A 21,083-nucleotide genomic window follows, 5' to 3' on the forward strand; every position below is an offset into this window, starting at 1 on the left:
ACATCCAAACACTTGAGGGACCAAGCAGCTGGGGCTGGGGCCCAGGGAGCATAGTCTCAGGGGACATCTAGGTCAACTGGGATAACATAGTTTATAAAGAAAATGTTCTACATCCCACTTTGGTGAGTAGCGTCTGAGGTCTTAAAAGCCTGTGAGCGGCCATCTAAGATACATCTATTGGTCCCATCCCACCCGGAGCAAAAGAGAATGAAGAAAACCAAAGACACAAGGAAAATACTAGCCCAAAAGAGTAAAGGACCACATGAACCAGAGACTTCACCAGCCTGAGAACAGAAGACCTAGATGGTGTCTGGTTACCACCAATGACCCCCTGACAGGAACACAACGGAGAGTCCTGGACAGAGCAGGAGAAAAACGTAGAACAGAATTCAAATTCATGACAAAAGACCAGACTTACTGGTCTGACAGAGACTGAAGGAACCCCCAAGACTGTGGCCCCCGGACATCCTGCTAACTCACAACTGAAACCACTCCCAAAGCCCATTTTTCAGGCAAAGATTAGACAGGCCTATAAAACAAAAATAACACATGTGAGGAATGTGCTTCTTTGTTCAATCAAATATACAAGACCAAATGGGCAACTCCTGTCCAAAAGCAAGATGAGAAGGCAGGCAGGGACAGGAACTGAATGAATGGACACAGGGAGCTCAGGATGGAAAATGCTGTAACATTGTGGGGATTGCAACCAATATCACAAAACACTATGTGTATAAATTTTTGAATGAAAAAATAACTTGAGCTGTACACTTTCACCTAAAGCACAATAATTTCTTTTTAAAAAAGAAGAGAGACGAGTCATGTTAACAAGGACCACTGATTTTTTTATTAAATTTATAATGAAATACTACGATAATTTCTTCTCTTTCATAAAAAACTTAAATATTTACAACATTATCAGTTTGGGGAAAAAACAAAGACAAGAAAATAAGGAAAAGTAATCAAAAGACAAATTCAAGCATAGAATAAATACAGCCTATTAATGTGTCTGCCTGGCTCTGGTGGCTGCTGTCAGGGTGCCAGACTCTCAGTCTCAGAATCAGTAGTAGTTCAAGATCTCCTCCAGATTCAACATGTCCAAGTGGGGTATTTTGGTGACTTCAAAGAAGACCCTGCAAAAGGAAGAGACATCTGCTCAACATAAAACAGGCCAAAGCCAAGCATGCTCCATGGGACAAGTAGGACATAGGGCCCCAGGTTCCCTATCTTGCTTTAACCCTAGAGCAGAAAAGAAAGTAAAATTGTTTTAATTCTTCTTTTTTTCCTTAAATGAAGCTAGTCTGAGTCTATTGTTTTAAGGCTTCTCCAGGACTGAATACACCCCCAACTTCATCCAGGGCTTGGTACTTACTGGTGAGAATACTTGGAATACACAGTCTTGAGCCTGTCACAAGGCTGAAAAGTCAGCATGATGTTCAGCTGTCTGACCAAGGGGTGAAGATCAGAGGTCTTATAGCCACTGTAATATTCCAGGGTAGGAGCCTGATAGAAGCAACAAGAACAGTGATTTCCACTACAGGAAGCAGATCCTTCTTCCATCTCTGCTATCCCAAGTCCAAACTTCCCATCCATGGTATAGTCATGGGTAATAGTCCAAATATTTTAAAAACCCACACAGCACAGATACTGACCAATAACTATAGGGTACTATCTAGAAGAATGGGTTCCAGCCATAAACTACTTGTATGGCTATATCCAAATGTACCTGCTAGGTATTAGCCCTGGTCATAGGTAATCATGTAAGCTGAAATCCATCAAAGAATCTAAAGAACATGACTGATTTTGTAATTTACTCAGTCTCAGGTCCAGAGCTAATGGTCAGACAATCCCCAGAACAAACTTTAGGTTCCAATTCAACAGCCAACAGAAATTAGGGCTGTTCCTCTTATGACCATCATTCCATACATTCATTTACTCATTCAGCTCTTAAGAACGCATATTATGTTGCAGAAGCAGGATAGCAGAGTGTTTAAGAGCAAAGGTTCTGGATGCAGGTTGCTTGGTTTCAAATCTCAGCTCCATGGCCTTGAGCTAGTTATTTAACCTCTTGGTGCCTCAGCTTCCTCATGTGACAAATAAGGGCCATTACAGTAATTATATCATAGGATTAAATGAATTAAAGCACACAGAACAGGGTCTAGCACATAGTAAGTGCCCAATCAATATCAGCTAGGATTAATAATACCAAACTCTATGTAGGATGCTGGGGATACAAAGATTAATAATAAGGCTCAGGTTCTTGGGAAGTCTGTAGTCTAATGGGGGAGACACACATGTAAACAGAGAGTTACAAACTATGTGGTAAGTGCTATAATAGAAGTAAGCATGGGATACTGGAGGTATGGAGCAGCAGGGCCAATAAATTCTGGCCAGAAAAGTCACAGAAAGCTTCTAGCGGAGGGCACATTTGCAATGGGTGTTGAAAGAAAAGTGGGAGCTCAACAGGCAGAGGAAGGAAGAGGACTTACAAGTTAGTGGTTTTTCTAAAAGTGTTTTACGTTCTTTTCCTTGATTTCTTTTTTTGTTTTTTCAAATAGCTTGCCTGGAAGCCCAAATATCTTACCTGGAATCAGAGGAGGGGGTCTACAAGCCCACCAATTTGGATCCCTTTACCTTTTAAGTGGCACCTGAGACACTTCTGCAGGAGCCCCAGGGCTCTACCAAATACTGTTTGGAAACCACTGCCACAGGCAAAAGGCAGTCATTGGAATGTTGAACACGGAAGTAACACATGGAGGCATAACACGGAAGTAACACATGGAGGCAATGCATCATACTGGGTGTGTTAAATAAGATTCATGGTGCCACTGCCACTGTGTTGGTTCAGGCTCTCAAGGCTTCACTTTGACAATTATGATAGCCTACTCACTGATGTTCCTACCTTTAGACTCTCTCTCATCTAATATACCTTGTATACAGTACTGTTTCCAAAATACACAAACAGGAGTATGTCACTTTCCTGCCTAAAAGACCTGCAAAGCCTTAGGATAAAGTGGGTTTCTCGGTATGGCACACAAGGTCCCTTCCATCTTGGTCTCATCTCTCACCATTCCCTATTAATTTTTTTCATATTTTTTTTACTGTGGTGAAATAATACAAAAAACATACTCCAACAATCTCCCTATTAATTAATATACTCCCTGCTGTATCCATAGCAGATTTCACATGCTGCCTCAAATATATCACATTCTTTTCTTAGTGCTTTCACATCTTTGCAAATATCACTCTCTGTGCCTTGAATGTCTCCTCTCATAAATTCCTACTCATCTTTCAAGACCCAGCTCAAGTCACCTCCTTTGTAAAGCTTTAGCTATAGGAAAGACAGTATAACATAGTGGACTGTGGAGCCAGACTACCTGAGTTAAAATTAGGGCTGACATTTAGCTGATATTCACTAGTATAGCCATATCAAGTGTTAAAACACTGAAATATTCTGGTTGGCAAACAATTTTCTGACTTGAGCCTCTCAATTGCCTTCTCCAGGACCCACTGGACTTTCCCAGGAAGCAAAAGTCAGAGCCTGGCTTAGCCTGGGGCTTCCAGGACTGTGGCTCCCGAGTGCTGGTCACATCCATTATGCAGTAGTTATATATTTTGAATATCACTCCTAGTCCTCAAAGCCTAGCTCTGCCTCCCATTAGCTGTATAAACATGGAAAGTTATTTAAATTCTCAGTGCCTTAGTTTCTCAACTGTAAATAGGAATAATAGCCCTGATCTCATAAGTTGTTGTGAAGATTAAATGAGTTAATACACAAAGTGCTTAGAACACTAAGCCCTCGATAAATGCTAGCCATTATTATTATTTATTCATTTTCGTCATCATCACTGTCTCTTATTGAATGCTTTCTCTGTCCCAGGAATTTTCACTATGACTTTTCCAAGTTGGGGCTCTTTCTTAGCACACAGAGGTTTTCCCATCAGTAGTGACACCAGAATTTCTAGGTGGGAGGGACATAGGGGTGGTTGGAAAGAGGGTTTGCATTTGCATAGGGAGCATACTCTTTTTTACTTGGATTACATGTTAACATCAATAAAAATTCAAAGGTCTCTAAAGTTTCATTTATTCACAATTTTTCATAAAATTGAGAAAGCATCAAATATGATTTTTATTTGTATTAGAGTAGAAGGCTTAGGGGAATCTTATAACTCTGAGTCCCGCATTATACATATGGACAGTTGCTTTCACTACTCTAAAATGCTACATCAGTGCTTTTCAAACACTGTTCCAGTAGGCTCCCTCAGGGGCCAACCTTGCTGATGGGATTATAAGGGGTAGGGATGGAAGGAGGTCAGGGATAAGAAGTGGGCCCACTCCACACCACTGCTTTAACCAGAATAACTCCACATTAGTTTGCTTTGGAATATTGGGCTCTGAGGTAAGCTTTATTTGGAAAAAGGGTACTGTGACTATTTTGGATTGAACTGTATCCCCCATAAAAGATATTTTGAAGTCCTAGCCCCTGTATCTGTGAATGTGACCCTGTTTGGGAATAGAGTTTTTCTTTTGTTATGTTAATATGGCCATACCACAGTAGGGTGGATTCTAAACTTAATCCTGTCTGAGTGGTCTCTTATAAAAAGGGAAAACAGACACGGAGAGACACACACAGGGAGAGGATGGACACTATGTGAGGATGGAGACAGATGCATTTATAAAGGACTGCCAGCAGCTACTAAAAGCTAAAAGAGACAAAGAAGAGCCGATGCCCTGAATTCGGACTTCTGGTCTCCTAAACTCTGAGAAAATAAATTTCTGTTCTTTAAAGCCACCCAATTGTGGTATTTTTTTGTTACAGCAGCACTAGAAAACTAAGAATTTGGTACCTAATAGTGGGATGCTGCTGCAACATATAACTACAAACATGGAAGGGCTTTGTAGTTGGGTAATGCGTAGAGGCTGGAAGAGTTTTGAGGTGCTTGATAGATTTACTTGAAGAGGCTGTTGGTAGAATTATGGATATTAAAGGTGATTCTGATAAGGGCTCAGAAAGAATTAAGAGGTGTGGGGAAAGCTTCTATTGTTATGGACAGAATGTTGCTAGAAATGTGGATGTTAAATGTGTTTATGGTGAAGCTTTAAAGGAAATGATGAACATGTTATTTGGACACTGGAGGAAAGAAAATCCTTGTTATAAAGTAGCAAAGAATTTGTGAATTATGTTCAAATGTTTTGTGAAAAGTAGAACTTGTAAGTAATGAACTTGGATATTTAGCTGAGGAGATTTCTAAGTGAAATCTTGAAGGTGCAGTGTGGTTTTTTCCTTGCTGCTTATAGCAAATATGGGAGGAAATAGATTGATAAATGAACTATTAGGCAAAATGAAATCAGAACTTGAAGATAGGCATGTGACCTATGGATTCAATCAACCATTTCAGTAGAAACACTCCCAGTTAGACTGAAGAGAACAAAGACAGGACAAAATAAAGCAAAGCTGTCCAATTCCTGTAATTCCATAGGCAGGAACAGGACAATGGAGCAACTTGGCTATAAATATCTGTTGTCCCTCAAGAAAAGGAAAAGATAATCCTGGGAGTAGTTTAGAGACGAGCAGGACTGGTAGAAGGAGCATGAGGAGGCAGGGTCACCACTTCCTGGGCTTCAAAGGGTAGGGTCACCCCTAGGTTTCAAAGGGTGGGGCTATCACCTCAGTTCCAGAGTGTGGGGTTGTTGTGCAAGTAGGCTGGGATAATGGGGTTGCTCAGGGCAGAGGGAGCAGGGCAATCAACCTGATGGGCCAGAAGAACAGGACTCGCCCAAAGCAGAGAGGATGGAGCTGCCATCCAGAGCTGTAGGGCCCCCACTCAAAGTCCAGAGGGGAGGGCCAATGCTCAGATAGTTTTGAAAAACAGAAGATTATTTTCAAGACTTGAGATCTAATAGCATTTGCCCTGCTGGGTTTTGGACTTGCTTGGTGCCTGTGACTCCTTCTTTCCCTTTAATTTCTCTCATTTGAAATGGGACTGTTACCTTATGCCTGTTTCACTACTGTACTTTGGAAGCAGATAACTTGTATTCTACATTTCACAGGTCCACAGATGAACAGAAGTTTGCCCCAGGATGGACCACACCCAGAGTCTCACCTATATTTAATTTAGATAATTCAGAAGATAAGATTTTAGACTTAAAGTGGATGCTGAAATGGGTTAAGATTTTGGGGATGCTGAGATGGGGTGAATGTATGTTGCATGTAAAAAGGACATGAATTTGGGGGGCAAAAGGTGGAGCATTATGGATTGAATGTATCCCCCAAAATATATGTTGAAATTCTAACTCCTACATCTGTGAATGTGACTGTTTGAGAATAGGGTTTTCTTTTGCTATGTTAATGAGGTTATACCAGAGTAGGGTGGGTCCTAAACCTAATCCCTTCTAAGTGGTCTTTTTTTTAAAAAGGAAAATCAGACACAGGGAGAAGACAGACACCATGTGATGAAAGAGGCAGAGGCATCTATAAGCAACAAAGGAATGCCAGTGATTGCTGGCAGCCACCAGAAACTAGAAGAGAGGCTCACAGAAGGAATCAACAGGGCTGAGACCCTGATTTGGACTTTCAGCCTGCAGAAATGTGAGAAAGCACATTTCTGTTTTTTAAAGCCACCCACTTGTGGTATTTTTGTTATAATAAACAAACAAAAATACCCATTCTCGTCAAGTCGATTCTGACTCATAGTGACCCTATAGGACAGAATAGAACTCCCCCATAGGGTTTCCAAGGACTGGCTGGTGGATTCGAACTGCCGACCTTTTGGTTAGCAGCCATAGCTCTTAACCACTGTGCCACCAAGGCTCCAGCACTAGGTAAATAAGACAGTGACTAAGGAAAATAAAATATTTTAAAATCACTGCTGTAGAAACCCTTTTGGGCATCCAGGTCACTAAATTATTGAGGTGTTAATGAATTCCTAACTTTGGGTATGTGGCAGTTTTTTCACCTAGAGTTTCCCACATCTTTCCTGAGTCAACCCTGTTTTTGAATCCCAACCCCTTGCCCCCTGCAAGTGTTTTACCCAGTGTCCAAGCTTCTTCATGTAGAGGGCCAGGAGGAAGGAGCTAGCAGCTAGCTTGGAAGCCCTCTCCTGGATATAGTCATATTCTTGCAGGGTCATTTCGCAGATGAAGCGGGATAAGGTCAAGGTCTTCATGTTGGCATGAACACACTAAAGGTAGCAAGAAGACAGGCTCAACAACCAATTTGGAATACCAGAACCAACCGGAAGGCTCCTCTATACATATTTTATCCACTTATCCCACCCCAAACCTAAAACCTCTCTGCTTGAGAAATTTTCCTCTCCTGCCTCCACGGTTCATCGTAAGATCCCTACCCCAAAAAGCACAGAATCTTTATGAGCGGATTCTGAAAGCAGCAGTGGGAGTTGCCACCTTTGCGGTTTTTAAGCAAATTCTCAAGTGTGTTTCTTGTACCCTTCCACCTACCTTTTTTATAACAGTCATCCTTTGAAGGGCCAAAGTCCTCCCAACTCTGACTTTGACCTAGTTCCACCCTAGGAGATGGTCTACGATCCAAAAGAACCCTTTCGCTTTTCTTGTTTGAACCTCTTTTAAAAATTATGGCCACATACACACACACACAGAAAAGCACAGAATGCACATACAGAATACAATAAATAATTATAAAGTGACATTCCATGTAACCAATACCCAGGTGAAGAAAAAGAACATTGCTAGCATCCCTCCAAAATTGCCCATATGTCCCTTCCTGGTTAAAAAATCATCTTCCCCATCCCTACTCTGCCCTCACCTCAAAGCTTTACAGGCATGAAACAACCAGAAGCAATTAAAGAGAATGTTGACACATTGTGAAAAATGTAACTAATGCTGCTGAAAAATTTGTGTAGAACTTGTCAAATGAAAACCTAATTTGCTGTGCAAACATTTGCTGAAAAAACATTATTTAAAAAAAAATCTTATAGGTACACTCTGCAAATCAGCAATTTGACCTCCCTGCTTCGTAGACTGCTGTATTAGTTATCTAGTGCTGCCATAACAGAAATACCACAAGTGGATGGCTTTAACAAACAGAAAGTTATTCTCTCACAGTTTAGGAGGCTAGAAGTCCAAATTCAGGGGACCAGCTCCAGGAGAAACTTTTTCTCTCTGTCAGCTTTGGGGGAAGGTCCTTGTCATTAAACTTCCCCTGGTCTAGGAGCTTATCAGCACAGGGACCCTGAGTCCAAAGGACATGCTTTGCTCCTGGCTTTTCTCACTTGGTAGTAATGAGGCCCCTCTCCTCTCTGCTAGATTCTCTCTTTTATATCTCAAAAGAGATTAACTCAAGATACAACCTAACCCTGTAGATTGAGTCCTGCCTCATTAACATAACTGCCTCTAATCCTGCCTCATTAACATCATCCCCAAAACCAAACCCACTACCATTGATTCTGACTCATAGCAATCCCACAGGGTTTCCAAGGCTTAAAATCTCTACAGAAGCAGACTGCCACATCTTTCTCCCATGGAGCAGCTGGTGGTTTTGAACTACTGACCTTTCAGTTGGCAGTTGATCACTTTACTCACTGCACCACCAGGGCTCCTTCATTAACATCATAGAGGTTAGGATTTACCACACACAGGATAATCACATCAGATCACAAAATAGTGGACAACAACACAATACTGGGAATCATAGCCTAACCGAGTTGACACACATTTTGGGGGTATACAATTCAATCCATAACAACTGCCAACCTTTAATTGAAGGAGAGAATTCCCCTACACCTAAGCTGTTCCGTTTCCCTTTTCCTACCACTCAGATAGTCACTCTAGGCATACAAGGGACTAACCAAGCAGTGAGAGAATGAAGATGTGCCTATTCCATCTTACCCTAGCATATCTGCGCAGAAAATGATAGGCGGTGGGGATGTTGATGTCAAATTTGAGGGTTTTCAGGATGCTGATTTCCATGGCAAGCACCTCATCTCGCTGATAAATATCATCACAGATGTACAGGAAGTCATCCACACAAGGTGGGCAGGTCTCCTTTGAGGGGAGAAGAGAGGCTGTCACAACAGGGCACACTCTGCTCTCTGCTTAGACATAAATGGCAGAGGAAAAGAGGGATGAGGTACAGGATGCAAACACACATCCGAGCATAAATATTCAGGGTACCACTGACAGCCAGCTTCTGGTAGATTTGAGACGCTCAGCAAAAAAAAAAAGAGGGATGACAGAGGGAGAGAGGCGGGCATAAGAGGGGCAGCAGGAGGGGGAGAGGGAGAGAGAAAGGATGGGAAAGGGAAGGAGAGAGGGAGAGTGGGAGAGACAGAGCCAGAACTAGAGGGAGAAAGGTGGAAAGAGACTAAGAGAGAGGGGACAGAGAGTGAGACAAGTGGAGAAAAGGAGAGGGATGTATATATAGAGAAAACAGAAAAGAGGGAAAGAGAGGAAGACAGAAGGAGAAGGTAGAGAGAGGGAGAAAAACGGAGGGGGCAAAAGTAGGAAGGAAAGTGAAGGAGAGAGGGGGACAGAAAATAAGATGGGAGAGAGATGAAGAGAAAGAGGGAGATAAAAAAGGAGGGAAGGAGTTGGGGAAGGGAGAGATAAGTGAAGAGAGAATGAGAAAGAGAGAGAGAGGAAGAGGAGACAGAGAAGGGGGTATCTAGAACAAGAGGAGAGAGGAGAGACAGAAGTAGGATAGGAATAGAAGTTAGGGGGAGAGAGATGGCCCCAGAGAGAGGAGGGGGGAGAGAGAGAGGGAGGGAGACAGAGAGGGGTAGACAGAGGGAAACAGAGTGGGAGAGAGAGAAGAAGAAAAAGGGATTGAAAGGGGCACAGAGATGGGGACAGATATGAAGACACAGAGGGAAAGAAGGCAAGAGAGGGGTAGTGGGAGATAAGGAAGAGCAGAGAGGGAGGAAGAGAGACATGGGGCAAGAGGGGGAAAAAGAGGAGAAAAGAAAGTGGGGATAGGAGTAGAAAAAGAGGGGGGGAGGGGAGAGAGTGTGACAGGGAGACGAGGAGAAGGGAGGAGAAAAGGAGAGAGAAACAGGCCTAAAGATAGGGAGGGAGCTGAGGAGAGAAAGAGAGAAGAGAGAGGGGGTAGCAGAGAGTGAGGTGGTAGGAGAGAGTGAGAGTGAGAGGGGTGAAGAGAGGGGGGAGGGAAAGAAAGAGAAAAGTAGATAAAGAAGGCTAGAGAGAGGGAGGGAGCAGGGGAGAAAGAGGTAATCAAGGGAGTATGGGAGAGAGGGTGAGAGGGAGGAAGGGGATGCAGAGGGAAACAGGGCAAAAGTGAGAGACATAGAAAGAGGGTGGAGAGGGGTAGAAAGGAAGAGAAGGAGGGTTGTGGGAGACTGAAAAAGTAGAGAAAGGGAGGAGCGAGATGCAGATAGAGAGATGAGTGAGGGAAAGGGAGGAGGAGGGGGAAGGAAGGGAAGGGAAGATGGGAGAGATAAAAGGAGCAAGAGGGAGAAAGAGTGAGGGGCAGGATGAGGGGGAGAGGAAGGCAGCAGATAAGTGAACAGACATGAGGACAGAGGATGAAAGATGAGGGGAAGAGAGGGAGGGAGGGAGAGAGAAAGAAAGAGGGGGCAGGAGGGACTGTGGTAAAAGAGGTGGGGAAAGGGGAGAGGAGAGGTGAAGGGGTCAGAGAGAGGAGGAGACAAGGGTATAAAGGAGGGGACAGAGAATGAGATAAAATATAGAGGTGGAGGAAGAGAAGAAGGATGGTAGATGAGGGGTAAGGGAAAGATATAATGAGAGAGGAGGGGGAAACGGGGGAAGAGAGGGGAGAGAGAGAAGGAAGGGTATCTAGAGCACAGGAGAGAGAGGGGAAGCAAAATGGAAGCGTGGAGGAGAGCAGGGAGAGAGGGAGAGAGCGGAAGGAAAAGAGAGGGGGAGGGAGAAAGAGGGAGAGAGAAAGAAGGGACAGAAAGGGGGACAGAGAGGGAGACAGAGGGGGGACAGAGAGAGGCATGTTAGAGAAAGAGGATCACAGGGAGTGAGTAGGACAAAACAGGAGAGACGGATAGACAGAGGGAGGGAGGGAGAGAGAGAGAGAGCAAGGGGGAGAGGAGGCAGAAGTGAGATGGAAGGAGAAGAAGAGAAAAGATGAAGGGTGGAGGAAGACAAGGAGAGTCTGGGGTAGAGAGTAGGGTTTGGGAGTAGGAGAGAAAGGGAGCAGGGAGAGAGGAAGAAAAGGATAGAGAGATAGGCATGAAGATAGGGAGGGAGCAGGAGAGGGAGATAGGAGATGGGAGAAAGTGAGAGAGAAAGAGGTGAGGAGAGCTAGTGAGAAATGGAGAGGAGGGAAAGAGAGAATGGGAGGGGGACAGAGAAAGAGGGAGGGAGCAGGGGAAAGAGAGATGTAAGCAAGAGGGTATTGGGAGAGAGTGAGGGGAGAGAAAGGGAGAGAGGAAGGGGATACAGAGGGAGAGAAATGAAGAGAGAGGGAGGGAGGGGGAGAGATAGGAAGAGGGTTGTGAGAGAGGGGGAAAGTGGGGAAGAGAGGGAAGAAATCCAGATAGACATATGGGGAGAGAGGGAGGGAGGGAGGAGAAGGAAAGATAGAGGGGCTTATGGGGGGGAGAAAAAGAGGGATTGAAAGAGGGACAGAGATGGGGACAAAGACAGGGACAAAGCGGGAGAGAGGAGAAGAGAAAGAGGGAGTGGGAGAGAGGGAAGAGAGTTGAGGGAGGGAAGTAGGAAAGGAGAAAGAGATGGTAAAGAGAGTGAGAGAGAGGGAGGGAAAGAAAAGATAGGAGAGTTAAGAGAGAGTGAGAGAGAAGAAAAGGGGGAGAAAGAGAACAGGAGGCAGAGGGAAGAACAGTCAGAGAAGGACAGAGGGAAATACAAAGGGAGAGATGGGAGGAAAGAGAGGTGGAGAGAAAGGGAGAGAGGGGAGAGAGGAATACAGGAGAAGAAAAGGAAAGGGAAAGGAATAAAGGGAGAGAGGTCAGGAGTGCAGAGGAGAAGAGGGGGAGAGAGGGGAAGAGTGAGATGGGAGAGAGAGAGAAAGGAAGGGAAAGAGAAAAGAAGGGAGGGGAAGGGAAAGATATATAGAGAGAATGGAAGAGAGAAGATGAGAGAGAAGACGAGAGGGAGAGAAGAGCAGGTGGAGAGAAAGAAGAGAGGGAGAGGAGCAAGAACAAGGCTGAGAAATGAGAGGCAGGATGGGATAAAGAGAGTGCAAGAGGGAGACGGGCAGAGAGGAGGAGACAAAGAAGAGAGACAGAGGGAGAGAGATCAGGGCTAATGAGGGGGAGAGCAGATGAGAATGGGAGAGGGAGATTTTGGGAAGGGGGGAAAGGTAGCAGGAATGGGATGGAAGGAGAGGAAGAGAAGGGGTGAAAGAGCAAGGGAGAGGAGAGAGACTGTGAGAGAGAAAGGGGGAGAGACAGTGAGAGAGGAGAAGAGAGGGTGAGAAACAAGGAGCATAAAGAGAGGAGGCAGAGGAGGGAAGAGAAGAAGCAGGGAAGAGGGGGAGGAAAGGAGAGAGGGTGGGGAGTGGGAGGGGGCAATGGGGGAGGGAGGGACATAGAGAAGGAAAGGGTTGAGAGAGAGGGAGAGAGTAGAGAATTAGAAAGAAATAAGAGAGTGAGACAGGGAAAGAGAGAGGGAAGGAGGAAGAAAGGAATAGAATGGAAAAGAGAATGGGAGATGAGAGTGGGAGAGAGAAAGAGGGAAAAAAGAGGGAGAGAGGCACAGAGATGTGGACAAAGAAGCGGAGATAGATGGGGAGGGGAAAACGGGACAAGAGAGGGAGTAGGAGGAAGAGGGTAGGAGGAAGCGAGCCGGGGAGGAAAGGGAAGGTAAAGATTGAGGAACCCATAGAGGAAGAGAGTGGGGGAGAGAGAAGGGGGGACTGAAAGGAGGACAAAGAAGGGGACAGAAGGAGAAAGAGAGTCGGGGTTGGAAGTAGGAGAAACAGGATAGACATCAGGGAAGAGAGGGAGAGGGGAAAACTAGGGAGAGATAAAGAAAGAGGGAAAGAGGAGATAGAAGACAGAAGGAGAGAGGAAGGGAGTGAAGGTGCAAGGGGAAGGGAAAGATATAGGGAGAGAAAAGGGATGAGAGTGGGGGTGGGGGAGAAAGGACAAAGAGGGGGACCAAAGAGGGTAGAGAAAAGGGGAAATGGGGAGAGAGATCAGAGGGAGAGTGGGGAAAAGATAGGGAGGAAGAAAGAAGGGAGAGATGAAGATAGACAGAAGGGAGAGGGAGGGAGACATATGGAAAGAAACGGACAGAGGGGGGAAAACGGAGGGAGGGAGTGGGAAAAGGAAAGATAGATGAGAGACAGGAGAAGAGAGTAGGAGAGAAAGAAGGAGAAAAAGAGGAATTGAAAGAGGAACAGAGGGCAACAGACATGAGGACAAAGAGGGAGAAAGAGGGAAAGGCAGAGAAGGGGGGGGAAGAGAGGGAGGTAGAGAGGGGTAAAAGGGAGAAGGGTGAGGGAAGAAAAGAAAAAGAAGGATTGAAAGAGGAACAGAGGGTGACAGAGATGGGGACAAAGAGGGGGAGAAAGAAGGAAAGGCAGAGAAGGAAGGGGAAGAGAGTAGGATAGAGGGGGTAGAGGAAGCAAGGGGGAAGGAGGAGGGAGAAGAAAGGAGGGGAGGGGAGGAGACAGGAAGAGGGAAAGAGGGAGGAAGAGAGAGAGGGAGGGGAAAGGAGAGACAGAGGGATCTACAGGGGAAGAAAGTGGGAGAGAGAGGGAGAAAAAGAAGGACTGAAAGGGGGACAGAACAACAACAACAACAAAAAAAAAAAAAACCTGTTGCTGTCAAGTCGATTCTGACTCATTACAACCCTACAGAACTGAGTAAAACTGCCCCATAGGGTTTCCAAAGAGTGGCTGGTGGATTTGAACTGCTGACCTTTTGGTTAGCAGTCAAGCTCTTTAACTGTGCCACCAGGGACAGAGGGGGACATATAAGGGGAAATAGAGGAAGAAAGAGAGAGATGGAGAGAGGGGGAGTGAATGAGAGAAGAGGAGGGGGGGAAGGGGAAGGAATGGGGAGCAGGAGAGGGAAGGTAAGAGTGGGGGGTTGGCTACAGGTGAGAGAGGGTGAAGAGAGGGAGGAAGAGAGAAACAGAAAAATACAGGGAGGGAGAGATGGAGATGGAGATAGAGACAGAATGAGGGAGACTGGGAGAGGAGAGAGGGTGGAAAGAGTTGGGAAAGAGGTGGAGAGAGAGATAGAGGAGGAAGGATAAAGGGGAAAAGAAAGAGGGAGAGACAAAGAATGTGTTATGGATTGAATTGTATCTCCTCAAAATATGTGTTAAAGTCCAACAACTGTACCTGTAAATATGACCCTGTTTGAAAATAGGGGTTTTCTTTTGTTATGTGAATGAGGTCTTACCAGAATAGGGTAGGTCTTAAATCTAATCACTTCTAAGGGGTATGTTATAAAAAGAGCAGAAAAGACACAGAGACACACATAGGGAGAAGACAGACACCAAGGAACACCAAGAAACACCAAGCAGAGAACAAGGAAGGACCTTCCCTAGAGTTTCTGCCCTGATTTGGAATTCTAGCTTCCAAAACTGTGAGACAATAAATTCCTGTTTTTTTAAAGCTACCCACTTGTGGTATTTTTGGTTATGGCAGTAATAGGTAATTAAGAAGGGAAGACAGAGAAGGAGAGAGAGATAAAGAAGAGAGAGGAGTGGGAGGAGGTAGAGAGAGGGACAGAAAGAAGGGGACAGAGAAAGAAACAGAGATGGGGAGACCAAAGAAGAGATCAGGGGAGAGACAGGGCAGAGAGAGGGAAAGGTATGTATAGAGAAGGAGAGGTGGAGCAAGGGGAAGAGAGAAACAAAGGAGGAGAAAAAGAAAAGGAGGTAGACAAAATGACTAGGGGAGAAGGTGAGAGGGGTAGAGGAAGGGGATTGAGGGAGAAAGAGAAGGAGAGGGAGAGAAAGAAGGAATTGGAGAAAGGGAGAGAGTGAAGGAGGGGGAGGAGAGAGATGATAAAGAGGGAGAAAAATTGTGGAGGGAGGGAGAGAAAGGGAGCAAGAGAGAAGGAGAGAAGAGAGAGGAGGTAGAAACGGGGGAGAGATGGAGAGAGAGGAGGTAGAGAGGGAGGAAAGATAGGGAGAAAGAGGGAGAGGATGAGGGTTGTGGGAGAAGTGGAAAAGTGGGGGAAGGAGGGAGATTCAGATATAAAGATAGAGGAAGGGACAAGGAAGAGAAGGGCAGAGAGGGTGGGAGAGATGGAATTACAGAGAGGAGAGGGACCAAGAGGGGGAAAGGGGTAGAGAGGGGGGAGAGAGATGGGAAGAGAGGGAGGGAGGGGCAGGGAAAATAGCAGGAATGATAGAGAGGGAGAGACAAAGGGAGAGAGGTCACAGAAAACGGGGAAGAGATAGAGAAGAGAGGGAGGTTAGAGGGAGAGGTAAAAAGGGGGAGAGAAAAGGGGCAAAATAAAGGGACAGAAATAGGGAGACAGGAAGAGAGATGGGGGATAAAGAGGGAGAGGAGCAGAAGAGAGGAAGACAGAGAGTGATATGGGAGAGAGATAGAAATAAAGAAGGAGAGAGGAAGGGTGGGTAGGAGGGATGGGAAGGGAAAGCTAAAGGAAGAGAAAGGGTAAGAGTAAGAGGGAGAGAGAGAGCTAGGGAAGAAAAGAGTGAGGAGGCAAGACAAAGGGAGAGAGGCGAATAGGAGCGGGATGGAGAAAAGGGAAGAGAAGGGAGAGGGGAGGAGAACTTAAGAGAGAGAGAGAGTGAAACAGAGAGGAGGAGAGTGAAAGAGAAGCAGAGAGATGGCCAGAGAGAGAAACAGGACAGAAGAGAGAGAGGAACAGAAAGGGGAACAGAGAAACAGAGAATGAGAAAGACAGGGGGACAGAGAGAGATCACAGGGAGAGAGTAAGACATAGGGGGAGAGAGGGAGAGATAGAGGGAAGGGGAGAGAAAGCAAGGGAGAGATGGGGCAGAAGAGGGATGGAAAGAGAGGAAGAGAAAAGATAAAAGAAGAAGGAAGAGAAGGAGAGTCTGTGGGAGAGGAAGAAGGAAAGAAAGGAGGGGGAGGGAGGAAGGGAGGGAGAGACGGGAGCAGGAAGGGGAAAAAAAAGGGGAGAGAAGGGGAGAGAGAGAGGGAGAGAACAGAGAGATAGGCATGAAGGAATCCTGCTAACTATGTCAATTGTGCAAACCAGTCCAGGGAAACTAAGATCACCCACTTCTGATGTCAAATTGTGTGCTGGATAACAAATTCCGCTGCACACAACCAGCTGTGTCTAATGGAAATCTCAGCTTCCTTTCCCTGTTCAGTTCAGACCTCAGTTGCCCATGCAGCCCTTCTCTCCCTCATCCCTAGCCACCTAGGACTGGGTCATCAGGTACCAACCACAAGCTCAGGAGTCCACATGATTCCTTTGCCTTTAGATCAGCCGTCCCCTTCTCTCCTTTCAGTCCGATAACTTACTGGAATGACTCACAGAATTAAGGGATGACACCATACTTTCAATAACAGATTTAATATCACAAAAAAGGATACAAATGAAGAGATGCATAGAGTGAGCTTTGGGAAGGGTCACAGCATGAAGCTTCCATGTCTCAAGGAGACATGCTACCCTCCAGAGAGCAGATCCTGGCTCTTCCTAACCAGGAAGCTCTCTGAGCCTCTGTCTTCCAAAGCCTTTATTGGCTTCACCATGTGGCCTTGATAAATTACATCCTGCCTCCTGAAGCTTAGTCAGAATTGTCCCCATGTAGTCACTCCTGAGCTGGTCAACCCCATTCATTAGTTTCAGGTGTTGGTATGGCTCAAGATAACTGAGAACAAAGGCCAAATGGTTTTCTGCAAGGTGATTCCACACCTTATAGGGGGAGAGACAAAGAGAGGGAGAGCTAGGGAGAGATGGAGAGAGAGGGGAAAGAGAAAGAGGGATGCTAAGGGAGGGGGGACAAAGAGAGGGAGAATGGGGGACACAGAGAGAGGTAGGGGAGAAGACGAGAGGTGGGGCAGTAAAGAGGAGGGCTGTGGGAGAGGGTGAAAGTGGGGAAAGGGGGAGTGAGATGCAGACAGACAGGAGGGAAGAAGAGGGAGAAAAAGACAGGAATAAAATGACAGAGAGAAAGAGAGAGGGGAGATGGAGGGGGTGAGAGAGGGGACAAAGAAAGGGGCAGAGATGAAACACAGGGAGACATCAGAGGGAGACAGAGAGGGAGAGAAAGGGACTGAAGTGGGATGGACAGAGGGAGAGAGGGGAGGAGAGAAAAGGGGGACAATAAGGAGGGAGAAGGGGACAGAGGTAAGAGGAGAGGACAGAGTGAGATGGGAGAGAGATGGATATAGGAAGGGGATAGGAGGGAGGGAAGGGAAAGATATAGGGAAAAACAGGCAAGACAAAAAGGGAGAGATGGGAGAGAGAGAAAAATAGAGGGAGCAGAGACAGAAGGAGGGGTATCTAGATCAAAAGGGAGAGACAGAGGCAGGGATGTGATAGAGAGACAGGAAGAAAGAGAAGGGAGAAGAACTAGGGGAAGAAGGGAGAATAACTAGGGAGGGGAAGAGAGAAAGAAACGGAAAGAGATGGCCAGGAAGAGGAAGGGAGAAGGAAGAGCAAGAGAGGGAGAAACATGGAGGGGGACATACAGGGAGACAGAGAGAAAGAGAGGAGAGGTCTCAGGGAGAGAGTAGCAGAGAAGGGGGAGAGAGGGAGAGATAGAGGGTAGGAGAGACGGAGTAGAATAGAGGGAAAGTGAGAGGGAGGAAGGAAGGGAGAGAGATGGGGGCAGGAGAGGGGAAGAAAGGGCGAGGGGGTGAGGTGGAGGGAGAGAAGGACAGAGATACAAGCAGGAAGAGAGAATGGGAGTGGGAGGGGGAGAATGTGAGAGAAGGGAAGGGAAGACAGAGCTGAGGAGAAATGGAAAGGGAAGAGGGAAAGAGAATGGGAGAGGAGGGAGAGAGAGGAAGGGAGGCACTGAGGGAAGGAGGAAGAAGGAGAGAGGGAGGGAGAAGAGAAAGTGAGAGGTAGATATACAGAGGGGGGAGATATAGAAAAAGGAGACGATGAGGATTGTGGGAGAGGGGGAAAGTGGGGGGGAGAGCAGGAGGGAGATGCAGATAAAGATGGAGGGAGACAAGGGAGGGAGGGAAGGAAAGAGAGAGGGACAGGAAAGGGAACAGAGATGGGGACAGAAGGGGAGAGTACAGGGCATAGGGGGCAGGAGTGAGAGGAGGAGAGGTTGAGAAAGAGCGGGAGAGAGAAAAGGAGAGGGGCAGAGTGGTGAAAAACTGGGAAGGAGATGGAGATGGAGAGACAGATGGAGGGAGAGATGCAGATAGAGAAGTAGAGACAGGGAGAGAGAATGAGAGAAAGGGGAAAAGAGAGAGAGGAAGAGATATCAAGGGACAAGAAGGGAGAGAGGTGGCAGAGTGTGTGGAATGGGAGAAGAGAAGAGGAGAGTGGATGGGAGAGGGGGACAGTATGGGGAGAAGGAGAGGGCTGGAGATAGATAGCGGGAGGGAAAGAGAGACAGATGGGAGAGAAATATCTAAAGAGATGGAAAAGGTAAGACCGAAAGAAGGAGGGAGACAGGGAGGCAAGGAGAGAGAAAGGGGGTGGGAGGAAGGGAGAAAAGGGGGAACAAAAGAGGGAAAGATGGAAGAAGAGAGACTGAAAGGGTAACAGAGATGGGGACAAAAATGAAAAGACAGAGGGGGACGGAAGCAGAGCAAGACAACGGAGTCAACAGTCACTCCCATTTATCCCCCTGCAACTAGCTCACTGAACAACGAATAAAAATAGACACAGAGATCTCAGTGCTCTGGACAGCAGTTAAAATGTTGGAGAGCAGAGCGAAACATAAACATGTTATGCAACAATGCCCTTAACTGGCAATAAAACATACCAATTATAGTTGAACTTGACAGGACACAGCATATATAAACTCGTGGATTTCTGCTCATTTTTGGAGAAGACAGAAGCAAAAGTTCTCTCTGACTGTCTAAAGACTGAGAAGTCTATTGAGATACTGCTAGTGACAACAGACATCAGACCCTAGCTATGGGGGACCGCCTCTGAATTTGAGGGGTGGTCAAGTCTCCTCCCTGAGACCAATCATTAAAGGTAAAAACCTGAAGTCTAAAGACTTGGACTCTAACATTTAAACTAAAATTGTAATTGTTAACTCTGATTCTCCAACGCTAAATGAATGTCTTGAGGTCTCACTTCTGTGCTATGACTACCTTGCAATAGACGTAATGAGTTTATGCACGACAGAAAAAAAAGACACAGGGGGAGAGGGAGGAAGGGAGACACATACAGACAGACAGACATGGGGCAAGAAGGAGAGAAAAACGGGGAAGAGAGAGTGGAGGGTTGGGAGTCAGAGGGAGATGAAGAGGGGGGAAAAGAAAGGATGACAGGAAGAGAGGGAGAGGGGAGGAAAAAAGGAGAGAGAAATAGGCATGAAGAGAGGGAGGGATCTGGGAGGAGAAAGAGATAGAAGGGGGGTAGAAGAGAGTGAAGGGGGAGAGGGAGAGGGATAGATGGAGAGAGGGATGAAAACTGAAAAGAAAAAAGAACAGATAGAAATAACAAGGAGAGGAGAGAGGGAGGGAGAGAAGTATAGAAATATAGGCAGGAAGAGAGCTGGAGAAGGGAGAGAGGGATGAAAGGGGGGGGAGAGAATAGGAAACAGAGGGAGAGAGATCACTGGGAGAGAGGGGGAAAGGCAGGCAGCGGGGATCAGAGGGAGTGAGAGACAGAGGGAAGGGAAGAGAGAGCAAGGGGGAGAGACAAGAAAAAGTTGGATGGAAACTAACACAAACAGAGGTAGAACAACTAAATAAACCCATAACAAAAGAAGAGATCGAAAAGGTAATTTAAAAACTCCCAACAACAACAAAAAAAAAGCCCTGGCCCAGATGGCTTCACTGGAGAATTCTACCGAACTTTCAGAGAAGAGTTAACACCACTACTACTGAAGGTATTTCAGAGACTAGAAAAGGATGGAATACTCCAAAACTCATTCTATGAAGCCAGCATAACCCTGATACCAAAACCAGGTAAAGACACCACAAAAAAAGAAAATTACAGACCAATATCCCTCATGAATATTGACACAAAAAACCTCAACAAAATTCTAGCCAGTAGGATTAAACAATATATCAAAAAAATAATTCACCATGATCAAGTAGGATTTATACCAGGTATGCAAGGATGGTTCAACATTGAAAAAAAAGTCAACGTAATCCATCACATAAATAAAACAAAAGACAAGAACCCCACGATCTTCTCAATGGATGCAGAAAAGGCATTTGACAAACTCCAACACCCGTTTGTGATAAAAACTCTCAACAAAATAGGAATAGAAGGGAAATTCCTCAACATAATTAAAGGCATTTAAATAAAACCAACAGCCAACATCAACCTAAATGGAGACACTTTTAAAGCATTCCCCTTGAGAACAAGAACCATACAAAGATGCCCTTTATCACCACTCTTATTAAACATTGTGCTGGAGGTCCTAGCCAGAGCAATTAGGCTAGAAAAAGAAATAAAGGGAATCCAAATTGGTAGGGAAGAAGTCAAAGCATCTCTATTTGCAGAAGATATGATCTTATACACAGAAAACCCCAAAGAACCCACAAGAAAACTACTGGAACTAATAGAAGACTTCAGCAAAGTATCAGGATATATGATAAACATACAAAAATCAGTTGGATTCCTCTACACCAACAAAGGGAACTTTGAGGAGGAAATCACCAAATCAATACCATTTACAATAGCCCCCAAGAAGATCAAATACTTAGGAATAAATCTAACCAGAGACATAAAAGACCTATACAATGAAAACTACAAGACAGTACTGCAAGAAACCAAGAGAGACCGCATAAGTGGAAAAACATACCTTGCTCATGGATAGGTAGACTCAACATTGTGAAAATGTCAATTCTACCCAAAGCAATCTACAGATACAATGCAATCTCGATCCAAATTCCAATGGCATTTTTAATGGAAAGGGAAGAGGTCCTGAATAAGTAAAGCATTACCCAAGAAGAACAAAGTGGGAGGCCTCACACTACCTGATTTTAGAACCTATTATACCGCCATGGTAGTCAAAACAGCCTGGTACTGGTACAACAACAGATA

The 21,083-nt window shown here is 45.5% G+C and overlaps 1 protein-coding gene across 7 annotated transcripts in view; it reads right to left on the reverse strand.

The window, feature by feature from the left end:
* Positions 1 to 868: 868 nt before the first annotated feature.
* CCNB3 (cyclin B3) overlaps positions 869 to 21,083 on the reverse strand; it is a 165,821-nt gene continuing 145,606 nt past the window's right edge. For 5 of the 7 annotated variants that reach the window (XM_023731851.1, XM_023731850.1, XM_023731847.1 and 2 more), the window contains 4 exons: positions 8,863 to 9,018; positions 7,029 to 7,178; positions 1,370 to 1,500; positions 869 to 1,130 (listed from right to left, as the gene is read on the reverse strand). In XM_023731851.1, coding sequence (XP_023587619.1) covers positions 1,058 to 1,130; positions 1,370 to 1,500; positions 7,029 to 7,178; positions 8,863 to 9,018 — 510 coding nt within the window. In that variant the 3' untranslated portion in view covers positions 869 to 1,057. The remainder of the gene's footprint in view (positions 1,131 to 1,369; positions 1,501 to 7,028; positions 7,179 to 8,862; positions 9,019 to 21,083) is intronic. The other 2 variants (XM_023731853.1, XM_023731852.1) reach the window with 2 other exon arrangements.

The sequence above is a fragment of the Trichechus manatus genome, unplaced genomic scaffold (assembly GCF_000243295.1).
Source record: "Trichechus manatus latirostris isolate Lorelei unplaced genomic scaffold, TriManLat1.0 scaffold00046, whole genome shotgun sequence".
NCBI lineage: Eukaryota > Metazoa > Chordata > Mammalia > Sirenia > Trichechidae > Trichechus > Trichechus manatus.